Genomic DNA, 19,186 nt, shown 5'->3' with positions numbered 1-19,186 from the left:
GACCTGGTTGTTTGGTTTCTGTCTAGGAGATACATCTTCAATATCCACTTAGTTTAATTATCATGGGCGCATAACGCGCATTGATAAAGAGGTCAAATAAACCCATCAATTCACAATCATGCTTTATTCTTATTGATTTCTTAAAAAAAGAAATAAGAATCAAATTAAAGGTTCTTTCCTGCTCTCAAACAAGCTGCTCAGTGTCTTTTCTTTTAAGTCTTGCTGTATGTATCCCATTTTCTTTAACTAAACTATACTTTCTTTACATTTCAGACTCTTCATCTTAAATATTTTATTAGTTTGTGACTTCAAACAAAAAAACTTCATTGATTGTCAACACAAAATCTAGTTTAGCACCAGTACAATAAAACTGTACTTTAGCTTGCTGAAACACTGTTTTTGAATCGAGGGACAAAAGTCTCAGAATAAAGGGATCCTAATGAGTACATTTCATAATGAAGCACCAACCATACAAAGCAATTTCCATAAACAATTTTGTCAAATAGATAAGGTCAAATATATTAATGGCTATTAAATTAAGCACAAACGACAAACAGTGTAAAATAAAACATTTGCAACACAAAGCACAGTTGGGGTGGAGAAGGTGGTCCATAACCGTAACGCCATGAGGACGGAGGGACGGTGGCTGCAGTAAAGAGGGCATGTGGCTCCCCATAGAACTGGTCGAACACGGGAGCAGGCCCTGGACTCCAGAGATGGTATTTACTGTTCCTCTGAGGGTGATCTACAGAATTCTCTGTCCGTTCAGAAGTGCGACCTGGGGAGTGGAGAAAACTACAACGGCACCTTGCAAGACTGTGCAGTTCTGTAAACATATCATTTGTAAGGTCCAAAAACAATCTATCATCTGAGCAGCGACCAGGGAGAACCAAGATATCACATAGTGAAATGTGCACAACAAATGGCAAAATGCGCTAGGAAATAAAGCATCAGTACAAGCTATATGAGCTACATATCCATCCAGTTACGAGCTGGGGAGATGGGAATGGGTGTTGGGGCATGGACTTCAGCTTCTATGCTGGGTGGGTATATGAATTCTTGTTTGTGAGTTAATATATGTGCCATGGTCTCTTCTCTCCAGGTCTCCCAGGTTGACAGAGAAACCATCTGGGCCAGTGGCCTCCCTGACTTCGTTAGCTGGCCATAAGCCTCTTAGCTTTACGCAAGAGTTCACCAAGATAAAAGCCTTGGATAATCTCCCATTGAAAAATATTCGCTTTCCCTCAGGAACAAACAAACTAAACAACAAAAAAAAAAGAGTCCTCAACATAATCAATTCCTTGCCACGAGAATACATTTATACAACCAAATGTTTTAACCCTGATGGCAAGATATACATATATACACCACCATGTACATACATAATTATTAAAAAAAAGTTTTTCTCAATAGTTTCTCAGGTACGCAAATATACCGCAAGATAGGAACCTGAATGCTGCTTTTCCAGCACTGACCACTCCAATGTGCCAGTCCTGGAGGTGGTGCTGCTGTGACCACGCTAATTGCCTTGCGGCTGAGGTCAACATTTCATAATAGGGAGTGTTAACTCATTGCTGTAGCTGGAGTTCATAACCCTCATTACAATGGACGGAAAGGTCTTCCCTTAAACTGGGGGTTGACACACTCAAACATCAAAAGGGGCTATAGGTTCAATGTCTATTCGGCAGAGCGGCAGAGGGGCTACCGGCCACGTGGTTTGCCTATTTTTGTTGGCACCACCGCCTCCTCCTCCTCCCCCTCCTCCTGCAGAATGTGGATCGAGGATCCCAGTAGTCTTTGAAGCTCCGGAACACAACGCACCAGCTCCACCAGCCCCTCCTCCTCCTCTTCCTCCTCCTCCTCCTCCTCATCCTCCTTGTCCTTGTATTTGTCTCTATGGGGTGTTGCCAGCACTGAGCTCACCTGGCTGACCGACACTTGTCTCCACAGCTCCACCCTTGACAAGCTCACGACTTCCAGGTGTGGGTAACGTGCCCTGAATATCCGCGCAGACATCTTCAGACGCTTGAGGACATCAGTCAGCAGGAACCAGTTGCAAAAGCTGCCAGAGGAAAAACGTGGTTTGCATTAGGCAAAGGTGTGCACGAAACAAATCAAATGTGTAGACCAGTGGTTCTCAAACTTTTTCATGTCAAGGACCCCCAAATTGACACTTATTAGCCCGCGGACCCCCATTTGAAAAGATAATCCAGGGACCCCAATAAGAGAAGGTTTTTTACGGCTCTAGCAGTGATTCTCAACCATTTTAATTTCAAGGACCCCCAGTTAGGGCTACAGACCCCCATTTAATGGCATTTCTATCTATGGGACCCCAATTCATATCGTGAAATCAATGTTAATTTAACTCTGACGGGTCCATTTGGTTCCATTTGTACACTCTCAGAGTTACAGACCCATAAGGGTCCATTTGGTTCCTGTCTATCATTTAGCTGGGGACCCCCTGGAACCCCCTCAAGTACCCCTGGGGGTCCCCGGACCCCACTTTGAGAACCAATGGTGTAGACAGAGACATTACTATAAATGTATGCAAATGTAAGCAAACTGCACGATAATCACTTTTATCTTTGCCAACTCACCCCTGGGTCAGCGACACCTGGACATGGTAGCAGGGTAGCAGGGGTTCGGAGGAGAACTCAAATAGTAGGCAATCTTTGTCTGAGTCTCTCTCCATCCTCCCCAATCCCTTCTCCTCCTCCTCTTCCTCATTTTGCTCAGAGAGCAAGAAGTCCCAGCACGGCTCATGGTCAGTCTCTGTGAAGAAAGGTTCGCTGAGGTGAGCAGGGGAGTGCAGGGGGGACTCCTACGGATCTGAACTGCCAATAAGCTGCTTCTAAGAGAAGGCTTAGGACACCCCCTAGTGGACAGTCAAATCGTACCAAGCATAGTACTGTACTTGATTCATAAATAAATCACTGCTGGAGATGATCTGAGTAAATAGCAGTGACTCATGTGCAAATCAGCATCCTGTGATACTGAGCTGCAGTCTTGCAAACCAGTACTATTAAGACATATTTCTGTTCTAACTGCAAGGACATTTTACAGGTTTACATTAAAGTTTAAAACACAAATCTGAAACATATTGCAAGTATAGGAATAGATCAGTATAGGAGCGATGTTTGACAAAATTTATATTAAAATAAAGGTGGTGCAGTAGCAATAAATCACCCAATGAACATGATTTAGTCCCTACATCTCATTTAGAATGCTGTGGCCCACCTTTCCTAGGCACCACGATGGTCGTTCCTGCACTGCCTCGCTGGCTTCCTCTAACTGCTCATATCAAATTCACACCCCTGATGGCAGAATGGAAAACCACTAAAGGAGCCGCACCCCTGCACCTCCAGGCAACATTCAAGTTCTAGTCCTACATTCGAGCCCGTGTCCTGTACCCTACTACCACCTTAGTTTTACCTTCCCTGCAGCTACATGCCCATTCTTCCACCTCCCCACCTTGCCCTATCATGAATTGCTCTCCCTTAGAGATCCTCACAAAGCCAGCCTAAATCGCACATGCTAGGTTTTTGCTGCAAGATATTTAGCCTGGGAAACATCTACGGAGAATCGTTTGAGCCCAAAAACTGGAAGGCGGACCAATCAGTGAACTAGGGGAAATAGCTTAGAGATGATGATGACAATGAGCAGCTCCATATCTAAAACAGCAGCAATGGCTGCACTTAAAACCACAAGAAAACACAAAAAGAGTATCTACTATTGTTAATAGTAAATAAGTTGAACTACACAAGTTAAACATCACAATATGAACATAATGAGAAATATGAGGTGGTACGTATTGGGAAAATCAATAATAAATACATAATATTAAGAATTTCTCACCAAACAACGAGCTGCTGAAGAATTCCCAGGGTAAACTAGGATCCTGTTCACCACGGCCCTCCAGGTCTGTGAAATATTCTGTAACACATGAAGGAAACATCTTGTATGAAATTCTGACCGGAGGCAAGAGGCAGAAAGAAGAGACATTTCTCCATAGCAATTTAACATGTAACATACCACACTGCTCAACAAATACAAAAGGTGTGCAGAGATGATTACCTTTGAGGAAGGTCTTCATGTCTGGACTATGGGCCAGCTTGACTGCGGTCTGCCCAGAGTAGGTGGCAAGCGTGGGGTCGGCACCATGATTGAGCAGCAACCAAACTATTGGCAGATTATCACTTGCCACTGCGTCATGAATGGGTCTGAGGAAACATAAAAAACAGAAATAATATACCTACAACAAACCTTAAAAAAGGTAGGGTAAGTGATTTTCATTGGTTTAAATAAGTGTTAAATAGCTCTATATTCTGATAGTACTCATCGCTATAGAGTGTTTGTTCGGTACCAGGAGTCTCTCTAGCTTTTTATTAAACAGAAAATGCATATTTAGGTCGGGATACACATTTTATCCAATCAGTATAGAGAACTCAGACAGGATACAGATTAAACAAGTGGAATTGAAAGTGATGACACAAAGAAATGAGCAGGTAAAATTGGAACTGGAATACTATTAAAAGCCAGAATATGGTACTTTAACCTTTTAACAAAAAACTTTTTGTTTTAACCAAAACATATCACTTACCCTACCTTTAACTACATTATATGAATTTTGTTGGAAAGTATGTTCAAATATAATTTGTCCCAGACTTGTAAAAGACAAAACATATAACAAAGCCACATTTTAGCATTGAACAAAATATAATTCCAGGAATAATGCCCCATTTCAATGTGTACAATAACAGGTTGAATAATTGCTTTTAACCACTTAAACCCCAGCATCGGTATTGTGGGGAAAGCTTTCGCTGAAAATAGCAGATCGACAAGCTTGCATCGCGTTGTGAGCTTGTCGATCGGCTAAATTTCAGCGAAGGCTTTCCCCACAATAACAGAGAACAGAAAAGACACTAGTATTGAGCCCTGAGAGACTCCGGTTACCCATGTGGGGTTTAAGTGGATAATAACAATGTACACACGCTGCTATCCAACCACTGTGAAATTTCGGAATCATACTAAATGAATCCTCACCGCGTTCCATCCTGGGCACTGCAGTTGACATCAGCCCCGTGTTTCAGCAGCATCTGGACAATCTGAGTCCAGCCTCGGGATGATGCCTCATGGAGAGCTGTGTAACCTGCATTGTCACGACGATTGACCTCCCGGATATCCTTCTCAAGACAGTAGAGAACTACATCCTAAACAACCCAGTAATAAACAGATAAGTGGTGTGACATTTACATGTTGGTAGAGGGTAAATCAATGCGCTGGTACCTATAAGTTGGCGTTATTAACTAAATAAAATGTTACCTGGTAGCCTAATCGGGCAGCTCGTTGTAAAAGGGTCTCCCCAGCATTCTTGTTAACAATCAGGCGGCGAACCTCCGGTGGGACAGGCCTTCTGGGAGGAGAATCGGATGCAACGCCCTTTCCTGATGAACCTCTCTTAGTTGATGGAGGAGACGGCAAGCCCTTTGGAGAGACTGGTAGGCTGGCTGGTTTCTTTGCATCAGGGCTATCGTCATCTAATGCAAATGAGGCACAGCGCTTGCCCAAGCTGCCACGTTTGGTCTTGAGCTAGAAGACAGATTTTTGCAGAGTAATGAGAAAGCTGTGTGCTATGGGATCTCACTGAGCGCAATGGAAACTCAGGGCAATCGGCTCCACACTCCAGGACTCAGTTCAGTGCAAAACCAGCTGCCATCGTGAGCAATCAAATAAACAGCCTTAATCAGTAAAGCCACAAGAGGGCACTGCAAGCTAATCTATTTGCGGTATGATGCCTACTTTCCAACAGGCTCCATCATGTGAAATGCACTGTGAACAGAGGGACCACAGGCAATCATCATGTATTGTATCCTACCTTCTGCTCATCGCCATCACCCAAGTGCTTGCTTTTGAACTTCCTCTTCCCTGCAGGCTTGTCGTTGCGTTCTGGAGAGGCCTCACTCTCCTGGTAGCGAACTGACCCTGAGCGGGTGAGCGAGGGCCTCCGGAGAGCAGGCTCTGGGCTGGAGGCACTGAGACTTGGATACTGACTGGTCTGTGAATCTAAAAAAATAAAAGATTTTAGAGTTCATGCCATAGCAAAAGAATTAAGGTATAAATTGGTTTTACTTGAGATTTACTTGACATTAATTTCAGTTAATTTTCAAAATGTAGCTGTAGATCAGGGGGCAAACAAAGAAAATATGGCCAGTACAGTTTCACTATAAATTCACTATAAATCCCTATAAAACATAAGCTTAGATGCTGTTGAGCTTTTAATAATACTATACTTATTTTTTTAATATACTTAATATAAAAATATATAATATATCAGAGAATCAATCAAACCGAGAGTCCGATCACTGATCGAGGTGGGGAAAGATGCCTAAAACATAGCCATAGCTCTGATCAACAGTCTGTGACGGGTCTTGGAGGCACGTGGAGTGATCCTGTGCTTGCGAATCGCTGCCGAACTTTGGATCTTTTGTCAATTATATAGTAGTAAGATATTCATACCATATATGCCCATATATGGGCATATATGGAGACCGTCTGACAGATCAACTTCAAACTCGCCGTGCTTATTGCAGAGGGCCCAAAGGAGTGCTGTGCAGAGTGGGAAGTCAGTCGGATTGACGGTTGTAAAATAAATAATATATATAAAAATCGGCGAATCCCCATATATGTACTTGCATGTGATGGAAGACATAGTACTGAGGTCGTAGTCTGGCCTGGACTCAATATTTGGCCATGGCTAACAGAACACCATATATTGGCATAAAGGGACACAGTACGCTTCAACAACGGCCCCTGGGCAAATCGGCGTTGTTCGGCAACGGTTTCTGTCGTGTATGACATCAGTGCATGTTACGTCTGAGACGTCCAGTAACCACCGTCGACCTAACGTCGACCAAGGCAATTTTAATATAGGATATCATAAACTATGACCCATACTCATAAAGTTTTTGTACTTTCTTCTAACTGCATCTAGCAAGAAAAACCTTCTTGTTAAGATTAAGTACCTGGTGCTATTTCAGTGTCTCTTCTTGGGGAGTCAGGTGTCTCGTCCCTTTCTCTTTCCACCACCTTGTCCTTCTCAGTGATGTAATCCCCAGTCTGATACTTCCTGCTGCGGCAGCGCCGGCGTTTCTTGCGAATAGATGTGTCTCCTTCTGCACCGGTTGTCTTGACCTTGCCCTGATCAGCCTGCTCCCGCAGCGGGTTGGAGCGAGGCCTCCCTCTGGGCCGCCGGGCAGGGTGGGTGGGAGGGGGCGAAGGCGGCGAAGTTGGGGTCAGGGGAGAAGGGGTAGAAAAGCCCCAGGGGTCTAACTGAGTCTCGTCTGCTCGCCGTCGGCCCCTCCTCAATCTCGGAGTGGAGCTCTCTGCGGCTTTAACTTCCTTGCGCTGTCTGCCGGAGCATTTGAGGGAGACTGGGGTCTCCAGACTGTGAGGACTGCTCACACTTTCTGTAACTGATCACAACACACACACATTATATTCAAGACACAAAGTACGGAGGTAAAGCCAAAAAGTACAATGAGCAGCCAATGTTGGTGACATTTTCTGCCCACTTAATTGTAGTACCACACACAGGGACACTGCAGGGGATTTGTCCAGTATAACTTTTTAAGTGTCCACAACATGTGCAAACTCTAAGCACATGTTATGGCTGAGAAAGACGAGATATGTACAGTTGTTGTTTTTTTTTCATTTCTGAACACAGTGAGAAGTTCTGCTTTAAGGGCATTAAATGTCAGAGTATTATAAGAAACAAAAGACTTACGTGGTTTGTTGTGAGTTGCCTGTTCCACTTTGTGGGGACTGCTCTTGTCCTTTGGAATCTCCTCTTTAGTCTGCAGGGAAAGTTTGTCCATGGGTAGGCTCTGCTCTAGCACAGGTGCACATTGTTTCTTCTGTTGAAACACACAGGGGACAGAGTGAGCAGACTATATGGGGACACTATTGATCACAAAGCTTTCATGGTGATGGAGAGCGTGTAATGGAACAAGACTCTATAAATCCCTTTGAAGTTGAATCATCAGTCACGGAATACCTACACACAAGTAAATACTTATAATTATGAAATGTATCATTCAAACGCTGTTTCTTTAAAGGCAATAAATATAACAACCATATTCCTTGAATTATCAAAAGGGGTGAGTAAATGCATTAAAATTAGCTTTGACATACTTTGTGTTAATGGTACAATAAGATACCAGGGTTGTGGCTCTTTCGGAGCGCGAACTTTGGGGGGGTGGGAGGGGTAACATACATTCACTGTTTTTGTATGCCTTTTATTACTGACCTGTATGTAAAAATATAAAATAAAAAAAACCTTGAACAAAAAAAAAAAAATTAGCTTTGACATAGACATAGATTTTCCACAGCAAGCGTAAAAGTAATCTTCAGTACCTTTTTGGGGCGTGACGCTTTGGTTGGAGTACTTTCCTTGTCTTTCTTTTTCTTTGTAGTTCCTGGTGGGGCTTGTGGTGGCTTCTCCTTAGCTGGCTTCTTGGGGCTGGGTTTCTTTTGTTTGATAACAGCAGCTTTTGCTTTGGTGGGAGATCGCTCTTTGGTTCCGTTTGTTTTCTTTTCAGCGTCGTTGTCCACCCCCACACACTGACCAGTAAGTATAGACAAAACTATGCCCTCCAGTTTTTCATTTGGAGGACTATCTAATGACCCAGTTTCTTTTTTCAATTCGTCCCCCTCTAACACCTGGGCTAATTTGCTCTCCATCCTGTTGCCATTTGTTGATGCATTACCTCCAAAGATATGAGACTGGACAGAAGGCTTTGGGGAGCATTGCTTCTCTTGCGGTGCTATATGCTCTCCCAGACTGCTATGGATTCCAATATTATTCTCCCTAGGCTCATTGGCACCTGCCTTCTCAATCTGATTCATCATTTGACCCGAATCCCCTGGAGGTATCAAACTAAGCTGTTTCCCATCTTTCTTCTCTATAGTCCTGAAAGGAAGATATCCAAAAGCAGATGTCTGTTTGGACTGAGTGTCGTGGCTACCCAAGAGTGGATTTACACCATCAGCTTTTCTAGGTGCAACAGGTGTAGGCTGAGCATATCCTTCACCAGTCAACACTGTTGTTTCAAGAGCTTTCTGTTTCACAATTGACTCGAGGTTAGATAAGGGGGACATAATCCTGTCCCAATTGTCATTGTCCATTCTTGGCAGGTGATGGACACTCTGCAACTTGGAACCTTCTGCACTTGCAGAGCCCCTGGCCTTTGGGGATCCTTGCGAGACTTTTCTCTGAAGAGAAGTGGCTTTGTGAGGAAGAAGAGGTGGCTTTTGCCATGCTGGGTTGACAACAGTGGCAGAGTATGGCACTGCTGCTTTGCTAGTTCCACACTTGTGATGAGTCTGAGCACTGGCAGAGCCCAACATGGCCGCTGGGGCTACTTTAGATGGACAGCTCTTTGTTATGGCTGTACTGCTGCTGTTCACATGTTTGACTCCGTGAACATGCTGGTTACTCTTCATGAGATAGGATGGCTTCTTTCCTTTTGAAGCCAGATGCTCTCCTTGATCAATGATTGATATGAACTCCTGCTTAGCAAAATTCTGAAATTCATCAACAAAAGTCCCTTTTCCATCCTTGCCACGCAAAGTAGAAGCCAGTATAGGGCTGGCCACACCAACATAAGTTCCAGGTATGCTTTTTATAGATTCTTGTGAGGATCCTTTGCCCCAGGATGACTTGGACTCTGCGACCTGGTGATTTGCAGGCCTATTTGATTGTTTTTGATGAGATCCATTTCTGTGGGTACTGGGTAAAATAGGGTATTGGCCAACTGAGCTATATGGGGTAGCCTGACTCCTTTTCTTATTAAGGGAATCTCTCTGATTTGATTCAATATGGTGATGCTCCACTGGAGGGTCAATACATTTTGGACGTTTTGACTTGGCAGACAAATCAAGAGGCACATCCTTAGGTTCAATGGGGGAAACGGCTGCATGGTCTTCTGCAGCAGATGGGGGCTTGGGTTTTAGACAGGCTACGGATGTTTTGTCTACACTGTGGCCTTTCTCCACATGGTTCAACAGTCTGCTCTGAGTGGTGATACCGGCCAGTGCAGGGCCACAGCAGATGGCAGCGGTAGGAGACAATGTGAAACGTGTTGGCGGGGCAGAACCTAATGCTGGGTGCTGTAACGGGAGTGTAATAGCTGGAGAGGCCACCACCGATGCTAAGGATTTATGCTCCCCTACTGATTTTGAACTCTTACTCAATATTAGGTTCGATTTAAGTTTAGACGTGCCTGCCTTTTTCTCTGGCACGGCGTTCCGGCCCACAGAGAATGGGTATGGGTAGGTACGTAGTAGTGGTGTCCCTCCAACACCTGAGCTTTGAGGCTGAATTTCTTTCTGAAATTGACTGGCTGTGGCCTCTCTCAAAGCTGCGATCTGACCCAGTGCTGGTGGGAGAGTGATTTTACAAAGTGGAGAGGAAAAATTGGCGGTGGGAAGGAAGGCAACAGGCTGGCCTGGTTTAAATAAGGTGGAGCACTGAAACCCAGGAGGAAGACTTATGACTGATTGTGTCTGTGTATGAGATTTCTTACTGGATGTCACATTGATGTGGCTTGAATTGAGCGAGTCCTCTGGATTGACTCTTGCGCTGCTAGCCCACTGAGGTGTGGGAAAGACTCCTGTGCCATCGCCCTTGAGTTTAGAGACCTCTGCCCTTTTGTCCAGTCTTTTGTCAGAGCTTGTGAGGGTAGGGCCTGACATTGGGACATTGTTGAGTTGTTGAGGTGGGGGGACCTCGGGGCTGTGGTTGTAAGTACTTGGCTCCAAGCAGGGCTTCACCGTCTTACAGTCTGTTGTCGGGGTGTTCTTGTTTTGCTGACTGAGAGTAACATCTCCTCTCAGCTCAGGGGGCAGCATCTGAGGGGGATTTCCCACCATGCTCGCAGATGCCTTATTTGGAGCACAGATCTCTCTGCTCACCGTGCCTCCATCCCCTACATTCATTAGTGTAGGATCCACCTGAGTAATAAAAGACGTTCATGGGGTCAGTATTAATTAGATAAGAGGGAAAAATACAATCTGCATGATCTGCGTAATTGTCTGTAATAGAAAACAATTACCTGCATAGGTGTTTCTTTAACACAACATCCCTCGGGAGGAGGGTACTGCTTTGTGTCAGTCAAGTGAGTGTTTTCCTTGATATACGGTAATATGCTGTAGAATACAAAAGGGGAAAAAAACACTTAAATCAATCAATGATAATGTTGATTAATATCAATTATTTTCAGGAGCAATTGATTTTGAATCAGCAACAAAAGGCAAGTGAAAACTTCCTGTAACACAGTTACAGACTAGTCTCGGAGGAAATCACATTTATGCCCCAAATTATACAGGAAATCATAGTTCAGCAGATTACACTGAGGAACACATTTGTTCTGTTTGATTTTATTATGTTACACTGGGTACGAGTAGGTAATGATTTCATATTTGGCAGTTCCTTATCTACTCCAAATGTATGAAAATTATTTGTCTTTGCTAGGAAGATATTCAGTGAGTGAAAAGAACTTGATTGTATGAAAGTGGGGGGAACTAAAAGACCTCTCAAACATTTGTCCCATTTACTATTGCATAGTTAGTAAATGGGACACTATATGTCTCTATGTTGATCAAGTCATGCCCATTTCAATGTGCCAGTGATTGTTGATATGTGTGATAGGTGTGTTGATATTTGTATCTCTACCCCTAGAATTAAATAAATACACAAAACCTAACCATAGGCTCTTCCTTAAAAGTTTCATCTCAAAGCACTTAAATTATTATATATATATAAAACTGACCAGCTTGAGGTACTCATATGATTACATTTTATTAGGATAAGGAAGAGCATCTTCTGTTGTAGCCTATATGCATTATTCATGCAACTGTCCTGGAGTAACCAACAGACAAACAAAGCATGCAGTTTGAAATTAAAATGACACCTTTCATGACAAAAACATTAAAAAGCATGCCATACTGTGAATTATGAATGTTAAAAAAAAAGAGACAACTTGATATTTAAGAGGAAACATTTGCAATGCTACACTAAACGCTGGTGACACACACACACACACACACACACACACACACACACACACACACACACACACACACACACACACACACACACACACACACACACAACACCCGCTGGTATCTGGGTGTTCAGAGAGGTGAGCGCAGACGAGCGCAGCATCTGCAAGTAAATGAGTCAACTACGAAAAAAAAGGGACCACACAAAAATCCATGTAAAATCTTACGGAAAAGGATAAATCGGTTGTGTGCTTATCTAAACGTAGCTCATCTTGTACATGACGACGACTGACATACATAACACCACTGGCATTGACACACCATCTCCGCTGGAATCTGCGAACGGGGACCGAAACGGCTCCGGCGATGCAGCTATCTATCTATCGTATCGCTGAATGCAAGGAGGGTCTGCATTCATTACCGTCTAACATCATGTTGCTTACAGCCTAGTTTGTCTTTGTGCTGCAGATAGCCTCACTACGCTGTCTAACGTTACCCCGCTACAGCATTTGAATTCATCATGCTCCGATGTAGGCCAGTAATAGCCTACATCATCGGGCTGTGGGCAAAACCTCACACAGTCAAAACAAAGTCAAGACCGCCCTGACCAGTAAACAGATTGAATAAACCAAATATTCCATTAGCCTACTGCGAGTCTCTGACTGTATGTGTAGCATATACTTCCTCCCGGCCAGTTCAGTAGGGCTATCCAGCCCCAACACAACAACAGCGCAAAAGAGACACGTCCCGAATATGTCAAATTCTTAAATAAGACAAAGTGCAGGATCAAAAGCAAATCGATTTGGTGGCATCGGAACAGCAGGCTACGTTTGTTCCGTATCAGAATCAGCACGGAGAAACTCTGGAGAGCTCCGGGAGATGGCGAACAGTCACCATAATGAGAGAGGATGACAATTGCCTCTCTCAGGTGATCACAGTCTAGATCCAAAGACAAACACGACTCAACTGAATACGCTACCTTGGTTTCCACAGCCCGTGTCATTTGTAAACACGCGATCAAAATGTTTCACGATGTAGAACATAAATGGGCAATACATCACTGAGAGGAGAATCCCCATATCAAAGGCTCTGGCTGCGTCGTATAGTGGACACAATGTGGCAAAAACTGCCGCCGCCGTCCGTCACATCCATCTCTCTCTGCCGATAAGATGGGCTACTCAACGACGTTCATCTCCAAATCAGGGACAAACAAAACTCACAACGACCACCCCTGTTATCTCCACATCTATAAATAGACAACCAGGTAGATCTACATGATCAGTGACGTGGTTCAAACACACAACATAACCCGATCAATGTTAACCGGCTGATGACAGAAGAACGTCACGTATAGCCTCCTGACATACACCACAACGGAGTTTCTCACAAAATGTTGTGATCAAAAGTAGTCCGACTGGACAACTGGACAACAGAGGGGTGGGTTACACTGAACTTGTGGACGGACAACACCATGAGAGGGCAAACAATATTCAACTCAAATATCCCTGTACCACAAATAATGTTCGGATCCGTGCGCAGCGGAGTGTCCCTCTCTGCATGACTCCCAGTGGTGTGCATGTTTAGGCAGGCTACTGTATTTATCTCTGACCGCCCGACGCGAAGTGCTCCGTCTCGGTCCGATCGGCCCTTCGCGGAACCGCTTTCTGTGTTGAAAAAGCGTTGACGAAGCCCGACCCGAATCGATTCTTGTCTTGCCGTCCCCAGGACTCTCCCCCCAAATACTGAATAATTCTAAAGGTAATTAGCGAGCAAGATAAGATGTCTAAAATGACACAAACAGTTACCAACCCCTTCGTCCGAATGGCACGGGGAGCAGCAGCATAGATACACCGCAACTCACATAGCAGCCCAGCCTCTCTCTCCCTCTCTCTGCCGTTCGCTGTTGTTCACTAATCTCGACGGTCTTCGGTTCTAAAAGTCCGGGGGGGGGGGGGGGGGGTTCGTCAAGACAGTCCGTATACCGTATCTCCAGCCTCTAGTCTGGTGGGAGAGAGGGGCAGAAGGTGGACGGCTTAGCATGGGATGTGTAGTGTTTCTCTATCCACGCCCAGACCGTAAGAGACGGTGGGATGGGAGGAGTGTGGACTGCAGGTACCGGCATGCAAAGCGAACTCCAGCCGCTCAAGGGGAAAGAGGGATCGCAACCAGAGTGTAACGGTGCGCTATAAACTGAAATGGCTTTATCGAAGTAAAGAAGTGATACATTGCATATCTTTTTTCAAACCAAAAGAGACACCAAGTATAACTGAACGGATGTGTGCATTTGAGTAATAAACAAGTCATCTTACAGAATCACACGAGGGGGTGATGGTTGATAAATGGACTTGCCAAATGCACACAAAAAAAAAGAGTGGGAGAGGTATGCTTCTATTGCAGCGGAATTAACACGAGGAAGCAAGATCCCGGGTGTGTGGGGCACTCCAGTTAGTTACATCAGTGGTTTTCAACTTTTCATATCAAGGTCCATTATTTATTCGGCATTTGAGCCACGAACCACCGTTTGATGAAATGTTACCTCTCAGACCCAAAACTTAGAATACTTGATATCCTTGGATTATACGATTTTGACCACAATGCCATGCTGTATTGAGGTAGTACCATAGGAGAGACAACAGGCAACCGTTGATCAAAATAACATTCTTCTACATTCTGTAATTGTGTAGACTTCAGGTAAATTAAGTGATGCAGATGTTTAACAAGAATTTAACTCTTGAGAGAGCATAAAATGAAACCAAATGGTCCCGTAATTGGTTTAATTTTGCACTCTCTCAAGAGTTAAAGATCTATAAGGGTCCATTTGGCTACCAACTCTCCATCATTTAGCTGGGGACCAGCTGGAACCCCATCAAGGACCACTGGTGGTCCCCGGACCATTGGTCGAGAACCACTGAGTTAGTTATGTTGTGCATTTTAGGGACTACAGATTCATATATAGTAGGAAGGCAGATGGAACAGAGACTTCATTCTTTTCCACAGATTTTGAGCAGAAAGTGTATGACAAATAATTGAGAGTGAGACACACACTGTCTTTCCAGACATTTTGGCTATAGGTGTTGATGGCATTGTCAAGTGTAATAATGAGGCCTAGCTCGGCTATAGTGATCCTTTTAGTTCCTGCATGTTGTAGAAAAAGAGTGCATACTCCCTGAAAACACAACACAAATGTTTACAAGCTATTCTGCACTTTTCCATATTGTCTCCCATTGTCTCCCAATACCCATTTCCCAAATAGTTATCAGTACAAACAACACACACTATGCAGGGTCTCTACACAATATTAATTGTATAGGTTACTACTATCTCCAAATGGTTGTTGACCTGATTAGAAAGGCTCAAACCTCAAAAGCATTATACCGCTAACAATGCATGCAATCTTATTCTTGACACCTATAGACATCTAAATAAGTGTTCATCATTCACTGCATCTGATGGTGAACAGTGGGCCACTGAGAACACTGGGCACCAAAAAAAAGATGAATTTATTTATTTCTTTTATATTGTATTTTATATCTACATTTATTTTACAAATGAGGGGCCAAATACATATATATATTTAGGCCAAATATTTCAACAAATGCTACAAGTTGCTGCAAAACCTAGGCTGTGATAGCGAGTCATTTTGGACATAAACAAGAAGTTCAAGGGTACATTTTGGTCAAATAATGATGTACCAAAACATACATGTATTCTTTATTTTTTTACATTTTGGAAAAAAAAGAAGAAAAAACAGCCAATTAAACATTGAGGTGCCCACAAGGTTTAGGTGCCCACTGGACCTGTATCCCACTTTACCACGGCAGTTTGAATCTATACTGAATCTACTCTAGATGCACTGTCCTTAACCTTGCAGGTCTAATTTTGTATTTTTCCCTTGGTTTGACTGAGCTCTGGCTGTGGCGACGTTTTGTCAGCATGCCTGCAGATAAACAGTGATGAAGGAGATTATGGAGAAGACTGTCACACTCACTCTGAGCACTCTCTCAGCACTAAGACATGTTGCAGTGCAGTGTGTCACATACAAACTTTACCCCCTCATGTCAGGGTTTAACTGAGCTGAGTAAGCTCAGACTCCAAATGCTGCAGAGGCTGAATTTGGACAAGAGCATGGTCAATTGTATTATACATAATCAAAATAATCCTGGGCAAATTCATAATAATGACCTATGTAAAGCAATAGGACACTATGCCATGAGTAGGGAGTTTGACAGTAGAGACATCTTGCAACAAAGAGAGGGCCATTGACTGTGTCTGTGATGTGTAAATGAAATGGGTTTGTGTGATGATTAAAATGACCTTTTGGTGATGGAATCGTATACAAATTGTAATCAAATTAAATAGCATGTAAGACTGTTCAATATTTTAAATGTATGCCTTATCACTTATTGGTCAACTTGATGATCACTGACTCCAACAAAAACACTGGAGACTGAGAACAAACAGATGCAAGAAAGAGAGCTCAGCTGAATAAAACATGCTGACCATTTCAAGATGCCTGCATGACACCTCATTTACAGATAAACATGTTGCAGGGAAACTGTTTGAAATGTCAAATCAGTTGGAAACACACCTTGGTGGTCTACTTGTATGATTCTGCTCCAAGACCTGTAATAAATGGATGGGTTGTGTTGTTCCCCATAAAGTACAATCATTTCTTACCAAGTAGGCTACAGGACTTGATATACCGTATTCAGACCACCCGTCTTAATTGGTAGAAGGCCTATTGTGGCATCGTTTTTTAGGCCAATAAATTCCCAACATACTTTTCCTAACACTTGTGGTTGGATGGAAGACAGTGTGTAGCTACTTATTACCCAGCCACGATGCCTCTTTACCGACTTGCAAGCGTATACTAACACAGGGCAACGATCCCGTCCATCCAACGAGAGCGTTTCGGAGTAGTAAACTATTTCGCTGCCTGCGTATGTGTGCGGCGGTGTGCGAGTGACTCGCTGCCTGCCTGCATGTGTGTGTGCTCTAACATGCCCTTCGCCATTCGCTCAGTAATGGCAGCGAAGGCTGCATATACGAATACAAGAACGGTCGCCCCAAAACAGGCTCGCCCTGGGCCAAATCCGGCTACCTCGGAACGGTCGCCACCAGATATTCCTAACGTAGCCTCAGGGAAACTATGCATAAAAAACTAACCTTATTCCTAAACGTAACCTCAGTTAACTATGCCTAACCCTTAACTTATTCCTAACCTTAACCTCAGTAAAAAACGAATATACAAGCATACATGAACCGCTGGTGGCGAGCGGTCCGCGAATAAAATGGGGCGACTGTGTTTTTGGGCGAGTCTTCCGGTTACCGCGTATACAAACAGACACATCGTTGACATGACAAATGTGGCCAAATGTGAAATAAATTATGAAAAAGAAACGTCTATCGAAAGAAGCTCGCCGATCACTCAGCACCCTATCAGCGTAGTAAGCATGGAGACCACTAAGTCGTCAGTTGACACTTGGCTGGCATTGTGTCTGAGCTAGGGGGGTGACCAGTGTTGCCATGTCCGCTTATTATAAGCGAATTTGGGCTTGTTTCTGTAAAGTTGCTTGTAACATCATCTAAACCAGTGGTTCTAAAACATTTTGTTGTGCCCAGGGAGAATTTGTGTTGTTAGAATTGTTTCGAAAAATATTCCAAATATTCCACATTTTATTGCAATAGTTTTTGAGATTAGCAGATCTACAAGCTCGAGCTTGTAGATCAGCTATTTTCAAATAGTCGATACTATTTCTTAGGTTTAAAGTGTGCTCATGATGTGGACTAAGAAGTTGCTTCTTTTGGGCTTGTTTTTCTAGACCTGGTAGCTTATTTCTCTCAAAAACCTGGCAACACTGGGGGTGACCCACACACACACACACACACAGCGCTATCCCGGTAGTGACCGACCAAAGCTCCGCTCCGCTCGGGGCTTCTCCAATTATACACGAGTTTGCCTGTTAAACTTGTCATGCAACACAATTAAAAAGAGCAAATATGAAAGAATATGGCAGAGATGCCACAATATAACTACGAGAAATGCCTTTACACCACGAAAGGAACCGCGTTTACTTCGAAGGCCTGTCCTCAAAGTGGGTGTACATGGTCATCTGTGAGTCATATTGGAGATTATCGACCCCATTTCGGCAGCCATGGTGTTGCCTATATGCAATGATATGTCCCGTCTAAGTTCGTGGTTCACCTGGGCAATACTGAATGTCGAGGCCACATGAGCACTCCAAACCTATATGCATCGGCTATTTGAAAATAGCCGATCTACAAGCTTACGATGCAAGGCGTTGTGAGCTTGTAGATCTGCTATTTTCAAAAACTCTTGCAATAAAATGTGGAACCCAAATGCTCCCTGGGCACAAAACACTTTCGTGAAAATATTTGAGTCAGTCACATTCCAGCCATGATCCGTGTTAGTAGTACTAGTGACACGGACTGCTGTTCTAAACGTTCGTTTTAAGGGATGACTGACTGAAACAGTCGAATGATGCTCTTATTTGCCAGGTTAATGGTGCAACGACAAGAAGCAGTTCCATGTGAGCTGACGATATCTGCGCGGAACACGGTCACCCACGGTGTCAGTGGTAAAAGATAGCCAGAATTTTTTTTTGAAAATAGAAGATCTACAAGCTCACAACGCCTCACATCGCAACGCCTTGTGAGCTTGTAGATCGGCTATTTTCAAATAGCCGATGGGTTTAAAGTGCTCACGTATGTCATCATCACGGTTTAAGAACTTAGGTCTGCATACATAGTAGCCTACATGAGACACGTTTCTTTACAATGCCACGGGACACAGATCAAGACAGAACAACCCAACCACTCTCGCATCTTCAAGAACATTGAAAAACTTGAAAATAATACCAATATCCAGGTCAAAGTTTGGGAGAGTTCACTTGCCCTCAATGGCGTTGTGCAATGCCCCCTTTAATGCCCCCTGCTCGCCCGTAACGCCTTTGTTATTAGTAATCGCATGGTATTGCACCGCCTTACCTTGCGCTTCCAAACTGCCTACAGATCAGAATAGTCACAAAGCCTGCATGCAGCGCAACAAGCTATTGATCTGTACTGGGAGACTTCTTCCGTGCGGGGCTATAAGCATATGATTTTA

The 19,186-nt window shown here is 43.7% G+C and overlaps 1 protein-coding gene across 3 annotated transcripts; it reads right to left on the bottom strand.

Moving 5' to 3' along the window:
* On the bottom strand, positions 1 to 19,186 carry bcorl1 (BCL6 corepressor-like 1). 3 transcript variants are annotated; one of them, XM_084085873.1, is made up of 12 exons: positions 19,069 to 19,186; positions 11,112 to 11,205; positions 8,413 to 11,010; positions 7,784 to 7,913; positions 7,023 to 7,472; positions 5,876 to 6,063; positions 5,323 to 5,589; positions 5,044 to 5,210; positions 4,075 to 4,220; positions 3,856 to 3,933; positions 2,598 to 2,772; positions 1 to 2,062 (listed from the first exon to the last, which is right to left on the bottom strand). In XM_084085873.1, exons 2-12 carry the CDS (start codon positions 11,115 to 11,117, stop codon positions 1,702 to 1,704), a joined length of 4,566 nt encoding a protein of 1,521 aa, XP_083941999.1. In that variant the 5' UTR covers positions 11,118 to 11,205; positions 19,069 to 19,186; the 3' UTR covers positions 1 to 1,701. The 3 variants fall into 3 exon arrangements, with proteins under 3 accessions (XP_083941999.1, XP_083942000.1, XP_083942001.1); XM_084085874.1 differs by lacking the exon at positions 19,069 to 19,186 and adding an exon at positions 13,922 to 13,956; XM_084085875.1 differs by lacking the exon at positions 19,069 to 19,186 and adding an exon at positions 13,870 to 13,883.

Source organism: Gymnoscopelus microlampas (genome assembly GCF_963454915.1).
Source record: "Gymnoscopelus microlampas genome assembly, chromosome: 18".
Taxonomy (NCBI): Eukaryota; Metazoa; Chordata; class Actinopteri; order Myctophiformes; family Myctophidae; genus Gymnoscopelus; species Gymnoscopelus microlampas.
This window is presented reverse-complemented; position numbering and strand designations above follow the sequence as displayed.